Source organism: Sminthopsis crassicaudata, chromosome 1 (genome assembly GCF_048593235.1).
Source record: "Sminthopsis crassicaudata isolate SCR6 chromosome 1, ASM4859323v1, whole genome shotgun sequence".
Lineage (NCBI taxonomy): Eukaryota > Metazoa > Chordata > Mammalia > Dasyuromorphia > Dasyuridae > Sminthopsis > Sminthopsis crassicaudata.
In genome coordinates, this window is record NC_133617.1 from 661,700,014 (window position 1) to 661,719,976 (window position 19,963).

Genomic DNA, 19,963 nt, shown 5'->3' on the forward strand with positions numbered 1-19,963 from the left:
ATGCCTCCCTCTCCTGAATGCCAAGTTGTACTTCTCTCATGCAATTAACATAATTCCACTATAATCATTTATGTTCTTATCTCCTTCTAGACTTAAGCCATTCCCTTGCCCTAATTCCATCCAGCACTTTTATAAGTGCCTTAGATGATAAAGGTATGCTTATCAAATTTGCTTATGATCTAGAATAACATTTTAGTTAATTGGATCAGGATCCAAATGATCAACTGAATCCCTCTTGGCAGCCAGAATGGTGGGCCCAGATCTAATAAGGGAAATTTAATGAAATGTGAAGTCATGTACTTCAGCTAAAAAAATCAACTATACAAGTATAGATTGGGGGAGGGGCAGCTAGGTGTCGTAGTGGATCGAGCACTTCCCCTGAAGTCAAAAGGGCCAAGTTCAAATTTGGTCTCTGACACTTAATACTTCTTGTGTGACCTTGGGCAAGTCACCCCAATTGCCTCAGCAAAAAAAAAAAAAAAAAAAAAGTATAGAATGGGAAAGAAATGGAAACAAGTTTATATGAAAAATATCTGTGAGATTAGTGAATTATAAGATCAGTGTAACAACAGTGAGACATAGCTCCCCCAAAAGTTAATACAAATCTAAGAACATAGTAACAAAAACATACTGTCCAGACTAAAAAGTTTCAGAACAGTCTGGTCAGAACACATGGGGACAATAATTAGTTCAAGATGTCACATTTTAGGAAGGACATTTTCAAGCTAGAGTGAGACTAAGACGGTGAAAGAGCTAAATGGCTTTCTATTCAAGGATGATCCAAAACAACCTGAAATGTTTATCTGAAAATAGTCATCTTTGGGTGTCTAAAGGGATATCACGTGTAAAAAGAACAAGACTTCCTTGGCTTTGCCCCACAAGACAAAATTAGGAGCAAAAAAAAGTATATTTTGGGGCCAAGATTTGAGGAAAATTGACAATTAAGAGTTATCCAAAAATGAAATTACCTAAGCAGGTATTCTACTGAATTCTACTGAATGTCTTCAAGTAAAAGAATGACTTGACCATTTGTCAGGATTATTATAGACCAATGACAACAAACTCAGAAATGGGGGACCATTCATTGGGCACATAAAGATTCCTATGAGCACATATTGACTTATTTTAAAATATGTTTTATTATATTTTCATTTTGTTAAATATTTCCCAATTACACTTTAAAATCATTCAGGCAGCACAGAGAAGTGTTGTGAAGGTCAAACAATTGACATCACTATTGAAGAAGGGATTCACGCTCAAATATGTAAGGCTATGTACAAGACATCGAAATTTCCTTCCTTTGGTAAGGGCAGTAAGTCTTCCTTAGTCACATCTCCAGTGCCTAACATGCTATATTAAATATATGTTGAATGTGCTTTTAGGTCTTTAAAAAGGCTGCACATCCCTTAAGGTTATTCAAGGGTATGATTAGTGCTAGGCTCCACAGTAGGGAAAGAACCCTTCCAAAAGCTAAGATACCACACTGGGAGGAATCTTCCTAGGTTCCAGACCCAGCTCAATATACAATTAAAATGTATATATAATAATGAGACTTTGATGTGCCATCTCTCAGTTTTACTCCAATATAGTGGACTTTTCCAAATAAAAATAATAATAATTATGAGAAATAGCCATATTAGCCAACTTTATTCAACTATGAGTTCTTACTTAACAACACAAAGGAAATGCTGATATAGAACAAGCCCACTGTCTAAGGCTTGACAAGGCAGGAAGGCTTTGAAGGAATAGCAGGCAGCCCTCCTGTACTGGAGCAGGCATGTCAGGGTGGGGTTCCCTCAGAACTAATCTGCCACCATTCAACCTGCCTGCTCCCCCTCCTTCCAATCCCAGTCTGACTAGCATGGTGACTTTCACTTCTGGAATTTACCCCACCCAGCTTACAGTTTTTCAGTTCACACAATCAATGGGATATACTTTGCCAGCTCTCCTCCCATCTTGCCTTAGGCAAAATGAGATACTTTCAGAGAGCATCTCCAGGCAGTAGAGAGGAAAGGTATGTGCAGCCTTTGGTAATACCCAAATCCTATTTCCCTACAGGCAAAGATGTTTGTTTCACAGGATCCTATCTCTGGGCTGCCAATCCAATCCAATATAATCTATTATCATCTAAATTTAGTGGCTTCCTATTTTCCCATCATACAGTTTCACTCCCCACCTCCAATTCCCTCTGCTTCAAGTATCAGGCATTAATTCTTCCTCATGTCTGGAGGGAAGGTGAAAAGGAGATGGGGGGGGAAGGGCAAGCTTCCTGATAGATTGAACAGAATAACTAAAACATAATGACTTTCTAATGACTCCCAAGTTCTAATGACTAGACACTTCATAAACACTTAAGACACAAGATGGTCTGAGAAATACAAATAAGGTAGGAAAAAAAAAAAACTGAACTTAGAAATGTAGACAGATGAAGCATCAAAAATAATCTCAACACAAAGTAACATGATACTAAAAATGTCAAACAATAGTAGAGAAAGAACATTAAGGAGAACTTAAAGAGAATAGAGAGACCATAAAGGTAAATTTTTAAATTAATAGAACTTCATGGTTCTAAATCCATACTGCTGAACTGCTGTTTCAATCTTTTCCACCAAATTAGCTTAGAGACTCTGATTACTACATCGAATTGTTGTGAGGATCAATTGATAATGTATGCAAAGTGCTTTGCAAACTGTAAAAAATGTCATGTAAATTTCAGCTACTATCATAATTTGAAGTTTTTAAAGTTATTTTTAATAACATAATCTCAAATGTAATTCTTTTCCTCTGTGGAACATGTCATGTAAGTGCAAAGTTAATAAATGAATGTAAAATGTGAGCTGGAATTTTAAAAAGGTAAATCTGTGTGTGAAAAAGAGAACCCTGTTTGTGTATTTCTTTCCCCTTTCAGGAGCCAGTCTCAGCAATTCTGGAAGGTTTCATCATTAGTAACCTCCAAGTGATTTAAATGGACAAAGCAGTAATGTGCCTGCCAGCTTATTTCTATAGGCAACAACTCCTCTTCCCTCCAGAAAAGCTAGTTGGCTCTGAAAAGAATGTACAACACTGGCAGCATAGCAGCAAACATGGTACATGTTAGCACAGTGCTGTAGATAGAGTTCCTGTTGACTTGGGCCTCCAACCTCTGCTCCATATCTGACAGTTCCAGAATCATGCCCTGGGCAACCAGAGACTGCCTGGTATCCAGTGAAGGGTCTAACAAAGCTTGGTCTGCTTGCTCTATTAGCTGAGAACGGGCTGTAGCCTTTACAAGCTGAATCTCTGTAACCATTTGACTGAATTTTTTGTCCAGGTCAGAAAGCTGCTCTTGTAAACTCTCCAGACATGAACGAACCTGCTGAGAATGGCTGAGCTGTTCTTTCAAAGAGGCTGAAAGTAAGTTTGTATCTTTATGAGACATGAGACTTTCTCTAGTAGATGTGGCATCTTTTTCAGCTCCAGAAGATACCCTGATTCCAGTGTGCACCAAGCTCCTAAGCTCCTCAATAAGATCACCAAGATCCTTGTTCTGCATAATGTGACTGGAAGCTTGTTCTCTTATAGCTTCCTGCAGACTCACTGGTCCAGTCTGAGATTCTAGAAGCAACGACTTCAGTTCCTGCAACCGTACTCGATTCACATAAGTGGAGCCAGCAACACCAATCACAGCCCCTAGAACAGAACCGATGATTGACCAATTCTTTGTCTTTTCAGCTCTTGTTCGCTCTTTCTCATGACTCTCTCTCACTGCTGCAGAAAAGAAGGAAAACTTCTCTCGTTCTGATTCTTCAGCATTAATGTAGACTGTTCGAAGCCTCTTCTCTTCCTGCAGAAACAAGAAATAGAATTAAAGCTATAAAGTTTATATTGATGCAATCCCAAAAAAGTAGGGTTATGAATATAGAACTTTGTCATCTTTCTATCAAGGACATAAATGGGAGAGGATAGAGAGGATATATGCCCTAAGGACTAAGATAACAAGATGCAAATTACCTTGTCAAAAACCTGTGGAGTGTTAACTATGGTCAAGCTACTATAGCAGGTATTGAGAATAAAATGAAAAAATAACAGTTCCTGCTCTCACAAAGCTTATTTCATAAGGGTTAAGGTACAACCCTTAGAAGGTGATCAAGTCAATCAATACATTAGGAATATTAGTTCAGTAGGTGTGTGATTTGTGATTTGTGAGGACTAAGCCTTGAAACAGAACACTTAGGCTATTACAAATGTCCATACTATCACAAATGAAGATCAGAAATAGGATAGTGGCAATATGGGTAAAGAAAACAGGACATATATAAACAATACTATCTAAGTTAAAAAAAAAAAAAAAAAAAAAAAAAGACAGGACTTAGCAACTGATTGGTTATGGAAAGTAAGACAAAGGGAAGAGTCAAAGATAACTTTGAGATTTGAAATAGAAGAAACTAAAGGAATGCTGGTAAAACCAAAAGGAAAAATGAGAAAGCAGAAAGACAGGAACAAGTTTTAAGGGAAAATGATGAGTTCAGTAATCATCTTGAATCTGAAATGTACTCTATTACTAGGCAGCTAGAAACATAAGACTAAGATTGGAATACAGATGGTAACTGAAATCAAAGGAACAGATGATATTGCTAAAGAAAAGAAAAATATAAAAAGTCCAGGATTAAGTCTTAGAGAACACACATAAGAAAACAATGAACCAGGAAACATCAAAACAAAGAAATCAGATGGTTAAGAGGAGAATCAGGAAAAAATGTCATGGAAGTAAAGGTTGGCTGCTAGTGTCAAATGCTACAGAAAGGTCAAGGAGGATGAAGACTGAAAAGCAGCTTAGAGATCACAATTAAGAAGCTACTGGTAACCTTGAAGAGAGCTGTTTCAATGAAGTGATAGGAATGAAAGTCAACTACAGAAATAGGTGGTGAGAAAGTACAAACTACAAGTATAGGTTCCTTTCATGAGTTTAGCAAAGAAAGAGAAGACTATAGCTTGAAGGGTTAACGAGATCAAGACAAGAGTTGGTTGGTTGTTTTTTTGATAAATGAGACTAAAATTGGAAATGAGCCAGTAGAAAACAAAAATATTTGAATTTAACTAATTAATAAGGAAGTGTTCAAAGCTTTTCATTGATGTTACTATATTAACTAATGACAATAGGATACTAATAGAGCACAACAGTGATTCCTTTCCTGTTGTCAAGGAAGCTCCTCAGATCAGGAGCTCCAGCTACACAGCTGCCTCCAGATTCATCCTACCTGTAATAATCTGTGTTCCAAAGTTGCAAGTTCCAAGTACTGGGTATCTTCCCGGGAAACTCGATCCAAACGGTCCCGAATCTCTTTTAGTCTAGCCTGGTGAACTTCCAGGTCATCTCTAGCCTTTCGGACAATTCCTCGAGCCACCATGAACTCTTTCTCTGCCTGAAAAGAAAGCAAAAGTGAAGTCTAAATCCATTTTCAAGTTGAACTACTTTTCTAAAATACTGGGAGTGGGGAAGAACATAGTTATACATAGGGGGTACATAATGGCACTCTGGTTGCCTTAATTTTATTTTCCTCCTATTATTTTATTCTAGTAGAAGACAGAAATATAAAAAAGAACAAAATTCACACATAACTTTTTTCTATACTGCTATAAGTGAATGAGCAATCAAGTGCTTACTATATGTCAGGCACTGTGCTAAATGCTTTACAACATCATCTTATTTGATCTGTACAACTCTAGAAGGTAGGTATTATTATGTTTATTTTATAGAGGAAAAAATGTATATATTCATGACATACAAGGAAAAGTAGAAAATACAAAAGTATTTACCCAATTCTCTGCCAGTGTAGAAAGTACCATAAAGTCTAGTGTTTTGTAAATAAACTATTTATTTTGTAAATAAACAATTGTGAAAATAAATAATTTCCACAGTGCCACGGTGGAAAGAACAAAGCTACAATGGATGACTTTTGTTAGTGCAGTTTTAAGCTCTTAAATGTTTAATTGGCACTAAAATTTCTGGATACCCTTTAGAGGCTATAATATTTATCAATGTTTTTCTTCACAAAAGCTCTTTAATCATAGTGTTATAAAATCATTATAAATAAAAACATGTACCAACAATTCAACATCCAAAAAAGGAGTCTGCTACTGGACCTAACTGTATAAAACAGTAGGACCAGGGACTTAAAAGGGAAAAATGGCAATGGTTTGGTTGAGTGAAATGCTATACCACATTCAGTTATTTCCAATCCAGTGGCAGTAAAGAGTTGAATCTTGATAACTAGGAAAGACAAGGCTGGATGTGGTTTAAAGAATATTGCTGGGGATGGCATTAGTCATTAATAATACATCATAGCAGGATTTACTATACAATCTACTATAATAGTAATAAGAGCTCTAGATTCTCATCCATATAACATAGTAGAATTTACCTCAGTCACATTCCCCTGGGCCTCTCGAACTTCATTTAGCCCAACGAACTCCTCATAATTGTCCCACCAAGTTTTGGCCACAGAAGATATTCTCTGTTGGAAATTCTGCCCCATGGCTCGACCCATTTCAGTGAGTCTGTGATACAGTCTGATGGCAGTTTTTGCTGAAGTTTTTCTCTTAGGCTGGAAGGACCCTGGGCTGTAGAAGGTCCTCATGATAAGGAGTTTCATTCTTTGGCTTCTCAGACCCAATTTCTGAGGTGAACTCATGATGTACTGCATTGCAAAAATGGTAGTATGTCCCATCATTAGGACTGAGAATTCAAGCAAGGCAGTGAGGAATGCTGGAAAAGGGACACAAAAGATATCTACTCAGAACCCCAAAAAAGCACAAAACCACACTCAAGCATTTCTAACACATGAGCAAGAACAATGTCTGAACAAATTATCATTAACTTAAGTATGATGGGCTATAGATTATTCTCCCTCAGTTGATTCAATGGAAAGATTTATTTTTCTAAACAGTATTTTATTTTTCCAAATAAATGCAAAGATAATTTTCAACATTTACCTTTGCAAAACCTTTTGTTCCAATTTTTCTCCCTCTTTCCTTCTTCCTCAAGACAGTAAGCAATTCAATATAGGTTAAAACATGTGCATTTCCTCTATACATATTTCCATATTTATGGAATACTACATAAGAAAAATCAGATAAAAAGGGGAAAAGCCCACAGGAAAAAAGCAAGCAATGACAACACCACCAAAAAAACAGGTGAACATACTACTCTTCGATCCACATTCAGTTTTCATAGTTCTCTCTCTGGAAGCAACTGGCATTTTCCATCTCAAGACTATTGGAACTGCCTTGAATCACTTCACTGTTGTAAAGAGCCAAGTCCATCACAGTTGATCAACACATAATTTTGTTGTTATTGTATACAATGTTCTCTTGGTTTTGCTTACTTCACTTAGCATCAATTCATGTTAAGTTTTTCTAGCCTTTTTTGTAATCAGTCTGCTCATCATTTCTTATAGAACAATAATATTCCATTACATTCATATACAATTACATATACATTTACATTCAGTCATTCCCCCAATTGATAGGCAATCGTACAAGTAATGGAAACATTTCTTACATTTCTAAGTTTGAGTTTTTGTTTTGTTTTGTTTTGGTCCAGACTCATTATTTCACCAACATGGAAACCCTCCACCTATCTAGACCTGCCAATCACAGTAACTCTTTGTCTTACAGAGGCTGCTTGGGATACTAAGCAGATAAAAGATTTGCCCATGGTCACAAATATGCCCATGAATTGGAGGCAGGAATTGAATCCAGTCTTTCTTTATTATTCCATGGCCAATTCAGTAGGCAGTAGGCCAAGTTGCCTGTTAATTTAGAATTTTTATTAAATATCTTTTTAAAAAACACATGAAGTCCCGAATATATCCCTCTTCCTCTCTTACCTATTCAGCAAAATTTCTCTTGTAACAAAGGTTTTAAAGGGGGAAAAAAAAAAACTTTAGAAAAATTAATCAACATAATGATCACTTTGGTCAGTATAGATAATATAGTATACAACTTATCATTTCTAAAGAGGGATGATACACCTAATTTAAAAAAAAAAATGTACTGTCTTTAAATGAACACAAACAGCAATAGTATACACTATCCTCACTTCTACAATCTATACCTTCCAACAAAAGCTTTGGCTACTTTCCAAGAACAGGTATGTGTCTGTTAATGAACTGGATGAATCTTATGCCTAAGGAAAAGGATGCCCAGGCCTGCTCAGACTGTAATTCCTATTTAAAAAAAAAAAAAAAAAAAAACCATGAAAACTGGAGGGAAACATGGGGACAATAGTTCAGCAGACAGAGTGAAGCATAAAAATCCCCTGGGTAAACCTGAGACAGGATTTCAGGAAACACCTAGGATTTGATCTCATTTCTGAAAAAAGCCTCATCTCCTTGCCAGAATCCAACCTTCCCTCAAAAAATCAGGGAACTCTCTTTGACTGTACTGTTCATGTACATAATAAGAAACTTCATAGTTTCAAGGAAATGTGGCTTCTGCCTTTCCCTTGAGAAAGACAATTTTATAAGAAAATCAAGTCTTCACACAAAGTTATTTCTTTTCCTCTTTCTTTGTCCAATGTTTTCCTCTTAATTTCATTTAATCACAGGACTCCCTGGCTATTTGGTTCCTGGATCTCACATTTCAGTCCTCTACACTAATCTCCCCCTTCCCCCACTATTTCTCTTAGTCACTGCTCAGTCAGGCTCAACAGATTGATTTTCCTTAATCTTTCCTTTTTTTCAGTCTTTTGGATGTTTGTCCTAAGGAAATGGAGAGAAGCCGAAGGCTATTCAAACACAGAATCTTCCCCATTATCCAACAAGTAAAGCTCCTTCTTCTACCCTTACCTATATGGTCCTGCCTTTTCATGTCTCTTAAAAACCTGCCAAAAGATGGAATTGCTGTTGGTCAAATTACTGTCCAAATAGAAAATCTGATAAGACAGACTATTATAGTGACACCTGGTGGCAAGCAAAAATAATGGGTCAAAAAAGGCAGGAAAGAATCCAGTACTCATAAAAGAGGATTAGTAGTAATGATAAACATTTATACACATAATTCACAGACACAGAAAATGTCCACATTGATCTTTTCTCTTTTCAAAAGTGGGCGGTAAATACGAAATGCCTATATAGTATTCACTTATTTGCAAAGCTAACTATTCTGATTTCCTACCCACCCCCCATTTCTACCTACTTTAAAGTTATCCTAGTCAAAATATTTTTGAGGAACAAGTCTGTGGAAAAAAATATTCTAGAACACAACAAGGCCTACTAATGGATGGGGTACTAATTTTATACTGCCTAATACTTAAACTAGGTATCCAATAATATGGAATATCCTCAAAGCAAGCTCAGAAAAAAATTCATTAATTTACCAATCTGCACAGTAACCTTTTATCTCCATTCACAATGTCACCATCTAGTTCAGATCTGTATAGACCAATATCTCATATCCTATATACCAAAATAAGGTCAAAAATGGGTTCATGATTTACACTATAAGCAAATTAAGAAAACAAGGGATAGTTTACCTGTAAGATCTTTGGGGAAGGGAAGAATTCATGACCAAATAGGAGACCTTATGAAATGTAAAATAGATAATTTTGGTTATACTAAAATTAAAGGTTTTTGTACATTCTGTACAAACAAAAGCAGTGTAACTAAGATGAGAAAGCTGGGAGTGGGGGTGGGGGGATTTTTATAACCAGTGTTTCTGGGAAAGGCCTCATTTCTAAAATATATAGACAACTGAGTCAAATTTATAAGAAAATAAGTTATTTCCCAAATGATAAGTAATCAAAAAATATAAACAATTTTCAAATGAAGAAATTCCAGACATCTATTGTCATGAAAAAATGCTCCAAATCACTACTGATTAGAGAAATGCAAATTAAAACAACTCGGAAATACCACCTTATACCTATCACATGGTTAAGATGACAGGAAAAGATAAATGTTGGAAGGGATGTGGGGAAACTGAGTCACTGATGCATTGTTGGTAGAACTGTTAACTGCTCCAGCCATTCTGGAGAGCAATCTGGAACTGTGCTCAAAAGGCTCTCAAGCTGTGCATGCCCTTTGATTCAGCAGTGTCTCTATTGGAATCTCAAAGGGATCATAGAAAAGGGAGAAGAACCCATCTATGCAAAAATGTTTGAAGCAGCTCTTTTTGTGGGGGCAAGAAACTGGAAGCTGAGTGGATGTCTATTAAGTGGGGAAAGGCTGAGTAAATTATAGTATATTGTACAGTACATGGAGTATTATTGTTCCATCAGAAATAATTCGCAGGCTAATGTCAGAAAAGCCTGGACTTACAGAACTCGGTGCAGTAAGCACAACTAGGAGCTCACTGAACACAGTCATGGCAAGACTGATGATCAATCAGGAGAGACTTAGCGCTTCTCAACCACACAGTGACCCGAGTCAAGTCCAGGAGACTCGGGAAGAAAAGTGCCGTCTGCAGCCACAGACAGGACGGCAGACTGAATGCAGACTGAGATAGGCCATTTTTACCTTGGGGGGGGGGGGTGTTGCTTCTTCTTTCTCATGGTTCTTCCCTTTTACTGATTTTTCTTTTATAACATTCATATGGAAACATGTTAAAAATGAAGGTACGTGTATAACCTATATCAGACTACTTGCTGTCTTGGGGAGGGAGGAAGCTAAGGGAGGGAAGAAGAAAAAAGTGGAACTTTAAATCTTACCAGAAGGAATGTTGAAAACTATCTTTGAGTGTACTTGGAAAAAATTAAATACTATTCAGAAACTTTAAAAAATACGTCTCCGCTCTCTATCCCATCCTGCCAGCGCAATCTTCCCAGTGCACAGATGACTGCGCACACCTTTCTGTGACTCCCTGGCCGTAAGATAAAACGAACTCCTTGGCCAAGCGCGGCCCACTAAGATCTGGCCTCACACTGCCTTCCCACTCTTCGGTTCTCTGCTCCGGTTAAAGGAACTACTACTGGGCCTTCCTTAAACACGCCGTCCTGAGTGCCTGGAATGGATGCCTGTGTCTGTGGTTCAGACTCCTCTTCAGATCGGTTTTCTATTATAAGTCAGTACAGCTCTGTGCGGCAGCACCACCACCTCACCTACCTTGTGGTCTCGCGCCCCCCCCCCCCCCCCCAGCACGGTTTGGGCACCGCCACTTTGGGGAAGCTGCGGCGGTGAGGGGGATGAGGTCTCGGGCCTGAGGTCAGGCCTCCTCTCCCCAGGTTCCGAGATGCCGGAGTACTCCCCAGACCCGAGAACCGGGCCAGGCACCTAACCCTGTGCCTCAGTTTCCTCACTTGTAAAAAGGACACAGCAAAGCATCCAGTTCTCTCTACAGAGACCACCCCACCCGGGGCCACAAAGCCAACAGCAATCGTCGTTTTCTATTATTTGTACCGTTATCTGCCAACGAGCTTTTCTAAAATGCCTGCCCGTGCCCTGTAGTGTGCTAAACCCAGAGGTACAACAAAGACAAGACCCTCCCCGTCCCTGTCCCATCCTCCACTATATCCCCACAGGAGACGTTAGGAAGGCAGACGGGCAGGCCCGGGCAGGCCCCGGCCTGTGGTGGCTGAAAGTGAGGAGGCCCTGCTCGAGGGCGGGCGTGGATGGTGGCGCCCTCAGCAGCCAGGGGAGCGGGTCGGGTTTGGGGACAGGGAAGTTCACCAATGTGAGAGGTCTAACGCGCAGGTACTCACACTGTATCAAGCACGTGAGACACTGCTGGGCAGCCCAGAGAAGGGGCCGCCCGAGGCACCAAGGCAGGTGCGCTCAAGGGAAATAAATGCTGTCACTGCCGAGGGGCCACTTCTAAGTAACGTAGGCCTCCTTAGCCATGTTTCCTCCTCTAAAAAGTGAGAGGTGGCCACAAAGCCCCCGAGGGTCATTCGGGTCCAAATCTGGGGTCCCACGAGCAAGTTCCTCTTTCTGGGAAGGCAGCTCCACCAAAGGGAAACACAGGCTCGCCAGGCAGAGGAGCAGGCTCGGAAATGGGTCTGCAGGCTCAGACAGGAGGAGAAATGGGCGCCGGACCTCATCTCCCAAGTCTGGGGAAAAGCTCACTCCGCCTCCCTCTTCCCACATTCTGCTCTTCTTGTGCCGCCCCTCTCTCCTCCTCTAGAGTCCAGAGGAGACCCTCCTCCAGCCCCTCCCTAGCTTCTGCGCCCTTAGGTGACTTCCTCCACCATACTAGGCAGAGGCACTTCTGGACCCCCGCAGACCGGGCGTCCGAGCAGGGCCAACCAAGGCCCTCCGCTGCAGCGGGTCCCGCCTGACGCCCCTAAACAGCCTAGGACCCTCCAAGCTCGATTCCCCTCGCCGAGGGCCCCTGGGAAAGCGAGTGGGCACAGGCCCCCGCCTTCTCACCTGGCGCGCGGGAACCGAACCGGCAACCGCCGACTCGGAGAAACCAGATCTCCAGCCGGCTGCGACCTCTGACCTCGACGCGACAGCCGCAACTTCTTTTCTAAGCTAGGAACCAATCAGTCTGACTGATGGAAGCGGAAGAGGCGTGCCTTAGGGTTCCGTTTCCGGCAGCGAGAGGTGCTCGGGGAAGCTGAGTAGCAGGCACGATGTCCGGTCGCGAGGGTGAGTGGCCTAAAGATCCGAAAGATGGAGGTGGTCGCTGGGGGGTGCATGGCCTGTCCACTCCGGGGAAGGGGCACCGAGTCGGCGGGACTAAAGGGGGAGGAGCCCCGGGTCGGAAATTTCTTCTCAAGGCCGAGATATAGAGGAGCAACCGAGGAGGCTGAGTCCCGATACCCCTCCCCCGGCCTAGGGCCCAGCGGACTCCCTGGAAGAAAAGCTCGAGGGCTCCGGCTTCCCCCAGGCCTGGGGCTAAAAGCTGGAAAGAAGGCCGTGCTCCTCGGCGACCACATGACAGGATTCACCCTCCTCACAGGGCTTCTTGTTTCCCCTGGCAGGTGGTAAGAAGAAGCCTCTGAAGCAGCCCAAGAAGCAAACCAAGGAAATGGATGAGGTGAGGTTTCTGGGCTGAGGTAAAAGGGGCTGGGTAGGAGGGAACGGGCTGGTGGAGTCTGTTGGTGACATACTTGATCCTGCTCGGACCCCAGTGGGAGGTAATAAGCAAGGGAATTGTGGCAACTCTCTTACCTCAAACGACGTGGAAGATGATACTGTTTAGGGGAAGAGAATAAACTTTACTGGCTTAGGAATTTTTGAAAGAGGAGACCTTAGCCGGGAAAGAGCCGAGGGCAGACTTCCCCTTCCCCCACAGCCAGGCCTTCCCTAGGGCTCAGGCAGTGTATGACCCAAATCTGTTCATCTCCAACTATCAGCATTTTCAGGGACAAGTGCCAGTAGTTACATTCTCCCAGCTGAGCTCTGCTGGGGCCTCAATAGTGTGTTCCACATTTTCTTTAGGAAGATATAGCTTTCAAACAAAAACAAAAAGAAGAACAGAAAAAACTGGAAGAATTAAAAGCAAAAGCTGCTGGGAAGGGACCACTTGGTAAGTTTTGTTAAAAAGCTTAGTCCTTTGAATATCTGTAGAAAGTAATCATTAGCAAAGATAAAAAGCAGTTTCAGAAATTGTTATTCCCAGTGCAAAAAATACAACTACAGCACCTCCAAATTTTTCTTTAATCTTTAACTAAATCTTAACATAATAATCACAGAATGATGTTAACTAGTATTGTTACAATGTTTTAAAACATTTATCTCATTTTAATTGTCATAACAAACAACAATCTGGTAATTATTGTAAGTAGAATGTGTGCACGATTTACAAATTAGGAAAAACAAAGTTCAGAAAAGTGAAATTTTTGCTTGGGGACACAGCAAGTAAGTGGTGGAACCAGTCTTGAAACTAAATAAATTCAGTTGAAGCATTTATTTAAAAACCTATGTGAAAGTCACTGTACTCAGTATAAGAAATTCTGTAGAGTACTGGGAATAAAAAGACAAAAAAGTCCCTTTCCCCAAGAGCTTTCATTCTACTGGAGAGATACCAAATGTACAAAGAAATTTCAAAAATACTGGAAAATTGGTGGGGAAAGGCCTCGTGTAAGTGGGAACTCAGATGAGATTGGAAGAAAGTTAGGGATTTTAAAAGGCAGAAATGAGGAGAGATTTTATATATATATATATATATATATATATTTTAGGAGGACAGCTGTTCAAAGATGAAATGTTATGTTTGGAGAACAGCAATTGGGCCAGTTTGGCTGAAGTATAGTGTTTATGAGGAGGAGTAATAAACCCAGAAAGATAAGCTGGAGCCAGACTATGAGGGACATTATGTGCCACAAAGATGAATTTGTATTTTATCCTAAAAGCAATGAGAAGCCATTGAAGATTCTTGAACACTTAAATGAGAATTATGTTTTAGGAAAATTTTGCTATATATGTGGAAGTTAGATTAAAGAGGAGAATTGGTAGGGACACAACTTAAGACATTACTGCCATAGTTCATAGAAAAGATGATGAGGGCCTGAACTAAAGATGTCCTTGATATCAGGAGCGAAGCAGGGTTGGGCCTGGATGCAAGAAAATATTGTGGAGGTGGAATAGACAAGTTGTGGCATCTGATTACCTAGATGAAGGTTTGAAAGAGTAAAAAGTTGAAGACCACCTTGAGATTGCAAATGTGGCTGAATAATAGGATATCTGTAGAATTAGGGAATTAAGGGAAGAGATGGGTTTAGGGAGAATGATAGTCCTCTTTGGGGAACTTGTTGATTTTAGGATAGCTTTTGAGATTTTAGGTGAAATTACCCAGCTGGAAGTTATTCATCTTTTAAATCACAGAATAGCGTACTGGAAAAACAGCTAGATATGTAGATTTGGGAGTTATCTGCAAAGAAATGATCACTGAATCCATGGGAACTGGTAAAATCATTAAAAAATAACTTAAAGAAGCCCAAGACATGAATGATGAAGAGAAGCTCTATCACAGAAACTGAGGAGAGAGGGCAGTCAGGAGTGTCGAAAGTAACAAAGAAGCCTAAGGAGTGAAAAGCCTATTAGGTTTAGCAATTGATGATTATTGGCAACCATGGAAAAAGCAATTTCATTTGAATAATAGGGTAGAAATTAGATTACAAGGGTTTGAAATGGGTTAAAGGGGGGAAGGATGGAAAAATGAAGAAAGGAAGGAAACAAATTAAGCTGTGTGAGGGGGAGTGGAGATTTTGGCTTTGAAAGGGATGAGTAATGTCAGCACATAGCTTGAGGGGATAGCAGGGTCAAAGGAAGGTTAAAGATGGCAAAGACCTATGTCAGACACAGAGAAGATAGTAAGTAGAAAGAAGATGAAAACAAGAGATTGAGCCGTCAAAGAAGTAAAATAAAAAAGAATGAGAATAAGAGAATGGGCCTTGTCAAAGGGAAGGAGCAAATAAGAATGAGGAATGATGAAGAGATATATGGTATAAGATAGAGATGAAAAATTATTCATTAAAAATGCCTTTATATTATAAAGGAAGGAGAGAGCTGCCAAGAGGGAAGGAGTAGTGTTACACTTGAAGTCAGAAAACAATAGGGATTCTGATAGACTGTTAGAAGAATAGAAAGATAGCCATGTAACAGCAACCATCTAGTTGAGAATAGATGAATGAATGAATGGTTTAAGTACTCTGAGCCAAGCATTGTGTTAAGTGCTTGGGATATAAATACAAGCAAACCAAATAATTCTTGCTTTCAAGTAGCTTACATTCTGAGAAAGAAGAAAACATATATAATTCAGCGCTTCTTAAACTTTTTCCAACTGTGACCTCTTTTCACCTGAGAAATTTGTACATTACCCCAAATATATAGGTATATAAAATGAGTCTACAAATTCATTTATTGATAATCATAATTTCATGACACCCACATTCAGTTAAAAGATCCCATAGGGGGTTGAGACCCACATTTTAAGAAGCAAAGATAGAAAAGGAGTAATGGCCAGAAAGGAGTGTTTGGAAGGGTAGTGGTTATATATTTAAGGGCAAGTAATTGACACTCGTTTTCAGGAGTGGTTACGTTGAGTTGATTATTATTTTCAGACTTAGCATGGGGAAGGGGTGAGATCCAGTAGAAAGGAGGGAAATAGGATAATCCCAAAATGCTTTGAGATGAAAATGGGTGGTGGTTCTAGGTCCTGGCTAGACAAGGTGAATATTCACCAAAGCCCAGAGTTAAAATTTTGGCTAGACATGAGCAATAATAGGACAAAAGAGAAAGAGAATCAAGGACAGAGGACTATATAGGTGGGCTCCTTAACCTTAAAGTCAAGAGCAAAAGGAAAAAAATAAAGTTGAAAGAGACAGATTGGGAAAGCAGAGGAAATTGGAGTAACTGGAAATGTTAGGCTGAAGAGAAAGATTGGAGAGTTAAAGGTGGTCATAAAGAATTTCATTGTGTAAACCATAGAGGTAGAATAATACAGTTACAAGGAGGTCAAATGAATGGCCATTTCTGTGGCTGAAAGTGAAGTTGCAGTTGAATAAATGGGACTGGCCATGGTTGAAAAGATTGGTAGATTGGGACATTGGGATGCTTGAGGGAACATCTAAATATATTATTGAAGCTCTCAAATCTGAGGGCAAGTTTTAGCATGGAGAGGAAGCCTACAGATTCCAAACTTATTGAGAAGAGATAGAGAATAGTCTAGAGGATTAATAAATCTGCATTTATGATAAGGAGAGTGAAGTAAACCTAAAAGAAAGGGAAGTTGCCAAATTGGGGGGGGGGGGCGGAGGCAGCAGAGAATCTGGAAGTGTCATTGAGAGACAAGGAATATGTTTCTCCCAGTTCATTGTTGAGGTGGAAGATTATAAAAGGGGTAACCCAGTCCTGGGTAATGTGATCAGATGTTTAGAAATGCAGTCTCTACTTGAGACAACCAGGTTGAGTATTCAAAGATGGAAAGAGCATAAAGACATGAAATATATAGGACACAAGGAAACTTAGCACTAGAACTGAGGTTCTAGGGGAGGGAGCACATTAGAACTAGAGAGCAGAACAGGTCATGGGAAGTTTAGAAATAAGGTGAATAGGATGAGGCTAATTGCTTATCTGTTGCTCTTTGCAATGCATCACTTTTTGGGGGGGGGTCCAGACTCTGTAGCCTAGCCTTCAAGTCCTTTAACATACAATCTGTATACTTTCCCAGGTTCATTTTCCACTGCTCCCCTATTTAAGTTTCCTCATGGGACTTTCCACATCTTTGCTTATGTTGTTCCTTCTTCTATTAAGCTTTATTTGAGCATACCAATCAATAGGCTTCTCTCTCTTCCTACCAATTCTTACTTTCTGTTCAACTATTTATTTGCCATTGCCAAATGTGGTCATCTTCTGTAAACTTTGTGTGTCTTCCTAACCAAATTATAAATTTCTTTCAGGAATGATTGGGTCTTACACATCTAGACATTAGATGTGGAGTTGAGCAATCTGGGTTCAAATATTATATGTTATTTGCTAACTAGTTGTATGGGTCTCAATAAGTTATTTAACTTCTGTAAACCTATTTCCTCTTTTGTGTGGGGATAATACATTTTGCATAAGATTTCTGTGAGGAAGGTATCTTATAAATTGTAAAATGCTTCATAAATGTGAGCTATTAGATTTCTTTTGTCAAGGGAGATAAATTTTATTTGATTTTTTTGTTTGTTTGAGGTAATTGGGGTCAATTGCCCAAGATCACACTGCTAGGATGTGTTAAGTGTCTAAGGCCACCACCTAGATGTCCCAAGGAAGATAAATTAGAAGTGATCACATTTCAAAAGGAATTCTCTGGGCCAAAGAATCCCAGTAACTTGCCTCATAAGACCTATTTTCCACAATTTTAAATAATTTTTAAGGCCTTCTGTTTTCTCCCTTTTCCTAAATATACCAATATGTAAGATATTATTTTAAAGCATTTCAAAATTATATTAGCATTGTGATGTTAAAATTTTAAACTTATATTCAACTTTATTGCAGTAAAAGAACATTTTAAATTGCTGACTGTATACCAAAATGAGATAGTCCGATCCTTAAAGCTTATCTTCTACCAGCATGAAACAGTATGCTTACAGAAAAGTAAATGATGCAAAATTAAAACAGATAAACTAGAGAAGGGGGACTTCAATAAGAACAAAGAAAAACATCTCTTTAAAGAGATGGCACTTTAACTGATTCTTGAAGGAGCTGGAGGTTCCAAAATGTAGAGTTGAGGAATGAGATCATATCAGCGTGGAGAACAGACTAGCAAAAGTAAGGAGACGGAAAGTAGAATGTTCTAAAGAGGAAATATCAGCTAATTTGTCAGTGGTGATAAGTCCTAAGGGATAATCACTGGAAAGAAAGACTGGAACCACTTTATGAAGAACATCAAATTCACAGTCAAGTTTGTATTTTATCCCCCCAAAAATAAGGAACTGCTGAATTCTTGTAGTTAGAAATAACATGCTCACCTGCATTTCAGAGAGATTTGGCAACAGTGGAGCCTATGGAGGAGAAAAGGAAGAATTTGAGTATTGGGACACCCTTTAGGTTGTAACAATAAACCAGAGGAAAGGTATTACAAGGATCTGCAATAAGGGCAGTGAGAAGGGAGTAGATAATTCTTTTGGGCTTAGCGGCCAGAGATGAGTCCCCAACATTTTTCCCTCTCTAGAATAATATTTTCTTTTCTTACAGCCAGTGGTGGGATTAAGAAATCTGGCAAAAAGTAGAAGTTCCTGTGTAGATAAGATGGTGATTCCTGGTTTCTTTCTTGTTTTGTGACATCTGCATTTCCTACTTCAACATCTGTTGCCACCTTTCAGCCAAGATTAAGTGAATCTATTGTACATTGTAATAAACTTTTTCTTAAAAATTATAGTGATGGCTCATGCTCTTTTTTCCATGTCAGCTTTTTCTAATTCAACTAGGATGAGCTGTCCTAGTCTAGAATTTGTCCTCTGCCTTACTCTGCTTCACATATCTCTGGTTTAAACAGCAGTGTATACAAAATTAAGCCAGATGGTTGAATGTACTTTTTTTTTTCCCCTTCGGTGTTAAATTCTTTCCAGTCAATTAAACTACTCACATAAGAGATTTGATGTGAAATATGGAAAAGACAAAGATGAAGAGAAAGTCACACCATATAAACCTGGAGGTAGTAGCTAGGCAATCAGAAATGCTGACCCACATTCAGACCTAGAGAGCTACATATGGCCCCCAGCATGAAATAGATTTTGTTTGAGAGATATGTTAAACTATAATGGAGCTGAGGAGGGGAAAAAAGACTATTGTGAAAGGGAAGATTGAAACTAAATTGTTGGACCACGCTAAGAAGGAGTAAAACTAAAACTTGTCTGCTATATGCAAGATACTACAGGTATGGAGATGAAAAATGGCTAAATTCTAGAGCCTATCTGAACTAGCCCTGAATATCTGAAAGCCTCCAGATCCCAAAGAGAGATAATTAAGGTACTCTGGGAAGTATTTGTGTATTTTGTCTTGAGGTCATTTTACATGAGTTTAAATTGAACTCAATTCCAGAAATCTTGACTTTTATTCAGTCAGCAAGCATTTATATATGGAGGAACTTACTCTGAATAGTCTGTAACTGTGCTATGTACCAGGAATACAAATGAAGGCAAGAAGCAGTCAGGAGTTCATAGTCTGATTAGACAATGTACAAACAAATCACAAAGTGCAAACCAGGCACAGACAAGATAAATCTGGGAGAGGAAAGGCATTTTGCATAAGAGGGAACTTTAGCTCATAGATGAAGAGGGAGAGTTCCAGTTACGCGGAGAGGGCAGGTGAAAATGCCTGGAGTTACTAGATGGGAGTGTTGAATTCAAGGCACTACAAGATCAGTGTCATTGGAGAATAAAAAGACCCGAAAGGTCCGATGGATCAGATCTTGAAGGTCTTTAAAAACAGAATAGAATTTTATATTTGATCCTAAGTGCAATAGGGAACCGTTAAGAGTTTATAGCAAAGGATCTTGGAATTTTTTGGTTGGCAGTCTGGTTTAAATTGATGTTCCACTTCTCAATAAAAATTTT

General features: G+C 39.4%; 1 protein-coding gene and 1 long non-coding RNA gene across 2 annotated transcripts; one reads left to right on the forward strand and one right to left on the reverse strand.

Annotated features, from left to right (window-relative positions):
- Positions 1-1,120: 1,120 nt before the first annotated feature.
- CCDC51 (coiled-coil domain containing 51) lies at positions 1,121-12,467 on the reverse strand. The gene is made up of 4 exons (XM_074283039.1): positions 12,345-12,467; positions 6,402-6,745; positions 5,238-5,402; positions 1,121-3,823 (listed from the first exon to the last, which is right to left on the reverse strand). Exons 2-4 carry the CDS (start codon positions 6,708-6,710, stop codon positions 3,035-3,037), a joined length of 1,263 nt encoding a protein of 420 aa, XP_074139140.1. The 5' UTR covers positions 6,711-6,745; positions 12,345-12,467; the 3' UTR covers positions 1,121-3,034.
- On the forward strand, positions 12,443-18,783 carry LOC141551418 (uncharacterized). The gene is made up of 4 exons (XR_012484869.1): positions 12,443-12,566; positions 12,902-12,957; positions 13,362-13,449; positions 18,603-18,783. It is a non-coding gene; the product is annotated as an uncharacterized LOC141551418 (long non-coding RNA).
- Positions 18,784-19,963: the final 1,180 nt, after the last annotated feature.

Excerpts from the sequence above, each read along its gene's own strand:
- CCDC51 (XM_074283039.1), bottom strand. The coding sequence starts at position 6,710 with ATGATGGGACATACTACCATTTTTGCAATGCAGTACATCATGAGTTCA. Across the intron at positions 5,403-6,401 it reads CCCAGGGGAATGTGACTGAG|GCAGAGAAAGAGTTCATGGT; the intron begins GTAAATTCTACT and ends CTTTCTTTTCAG. Across the intron at positions 3,824-5,237 it reads TGGAACACAGATTATTACAG|GAAGAGAAGAGGCTTCGAAC; the intron begins GTAGGATGAATC and ends TTGTTTCTGCAG.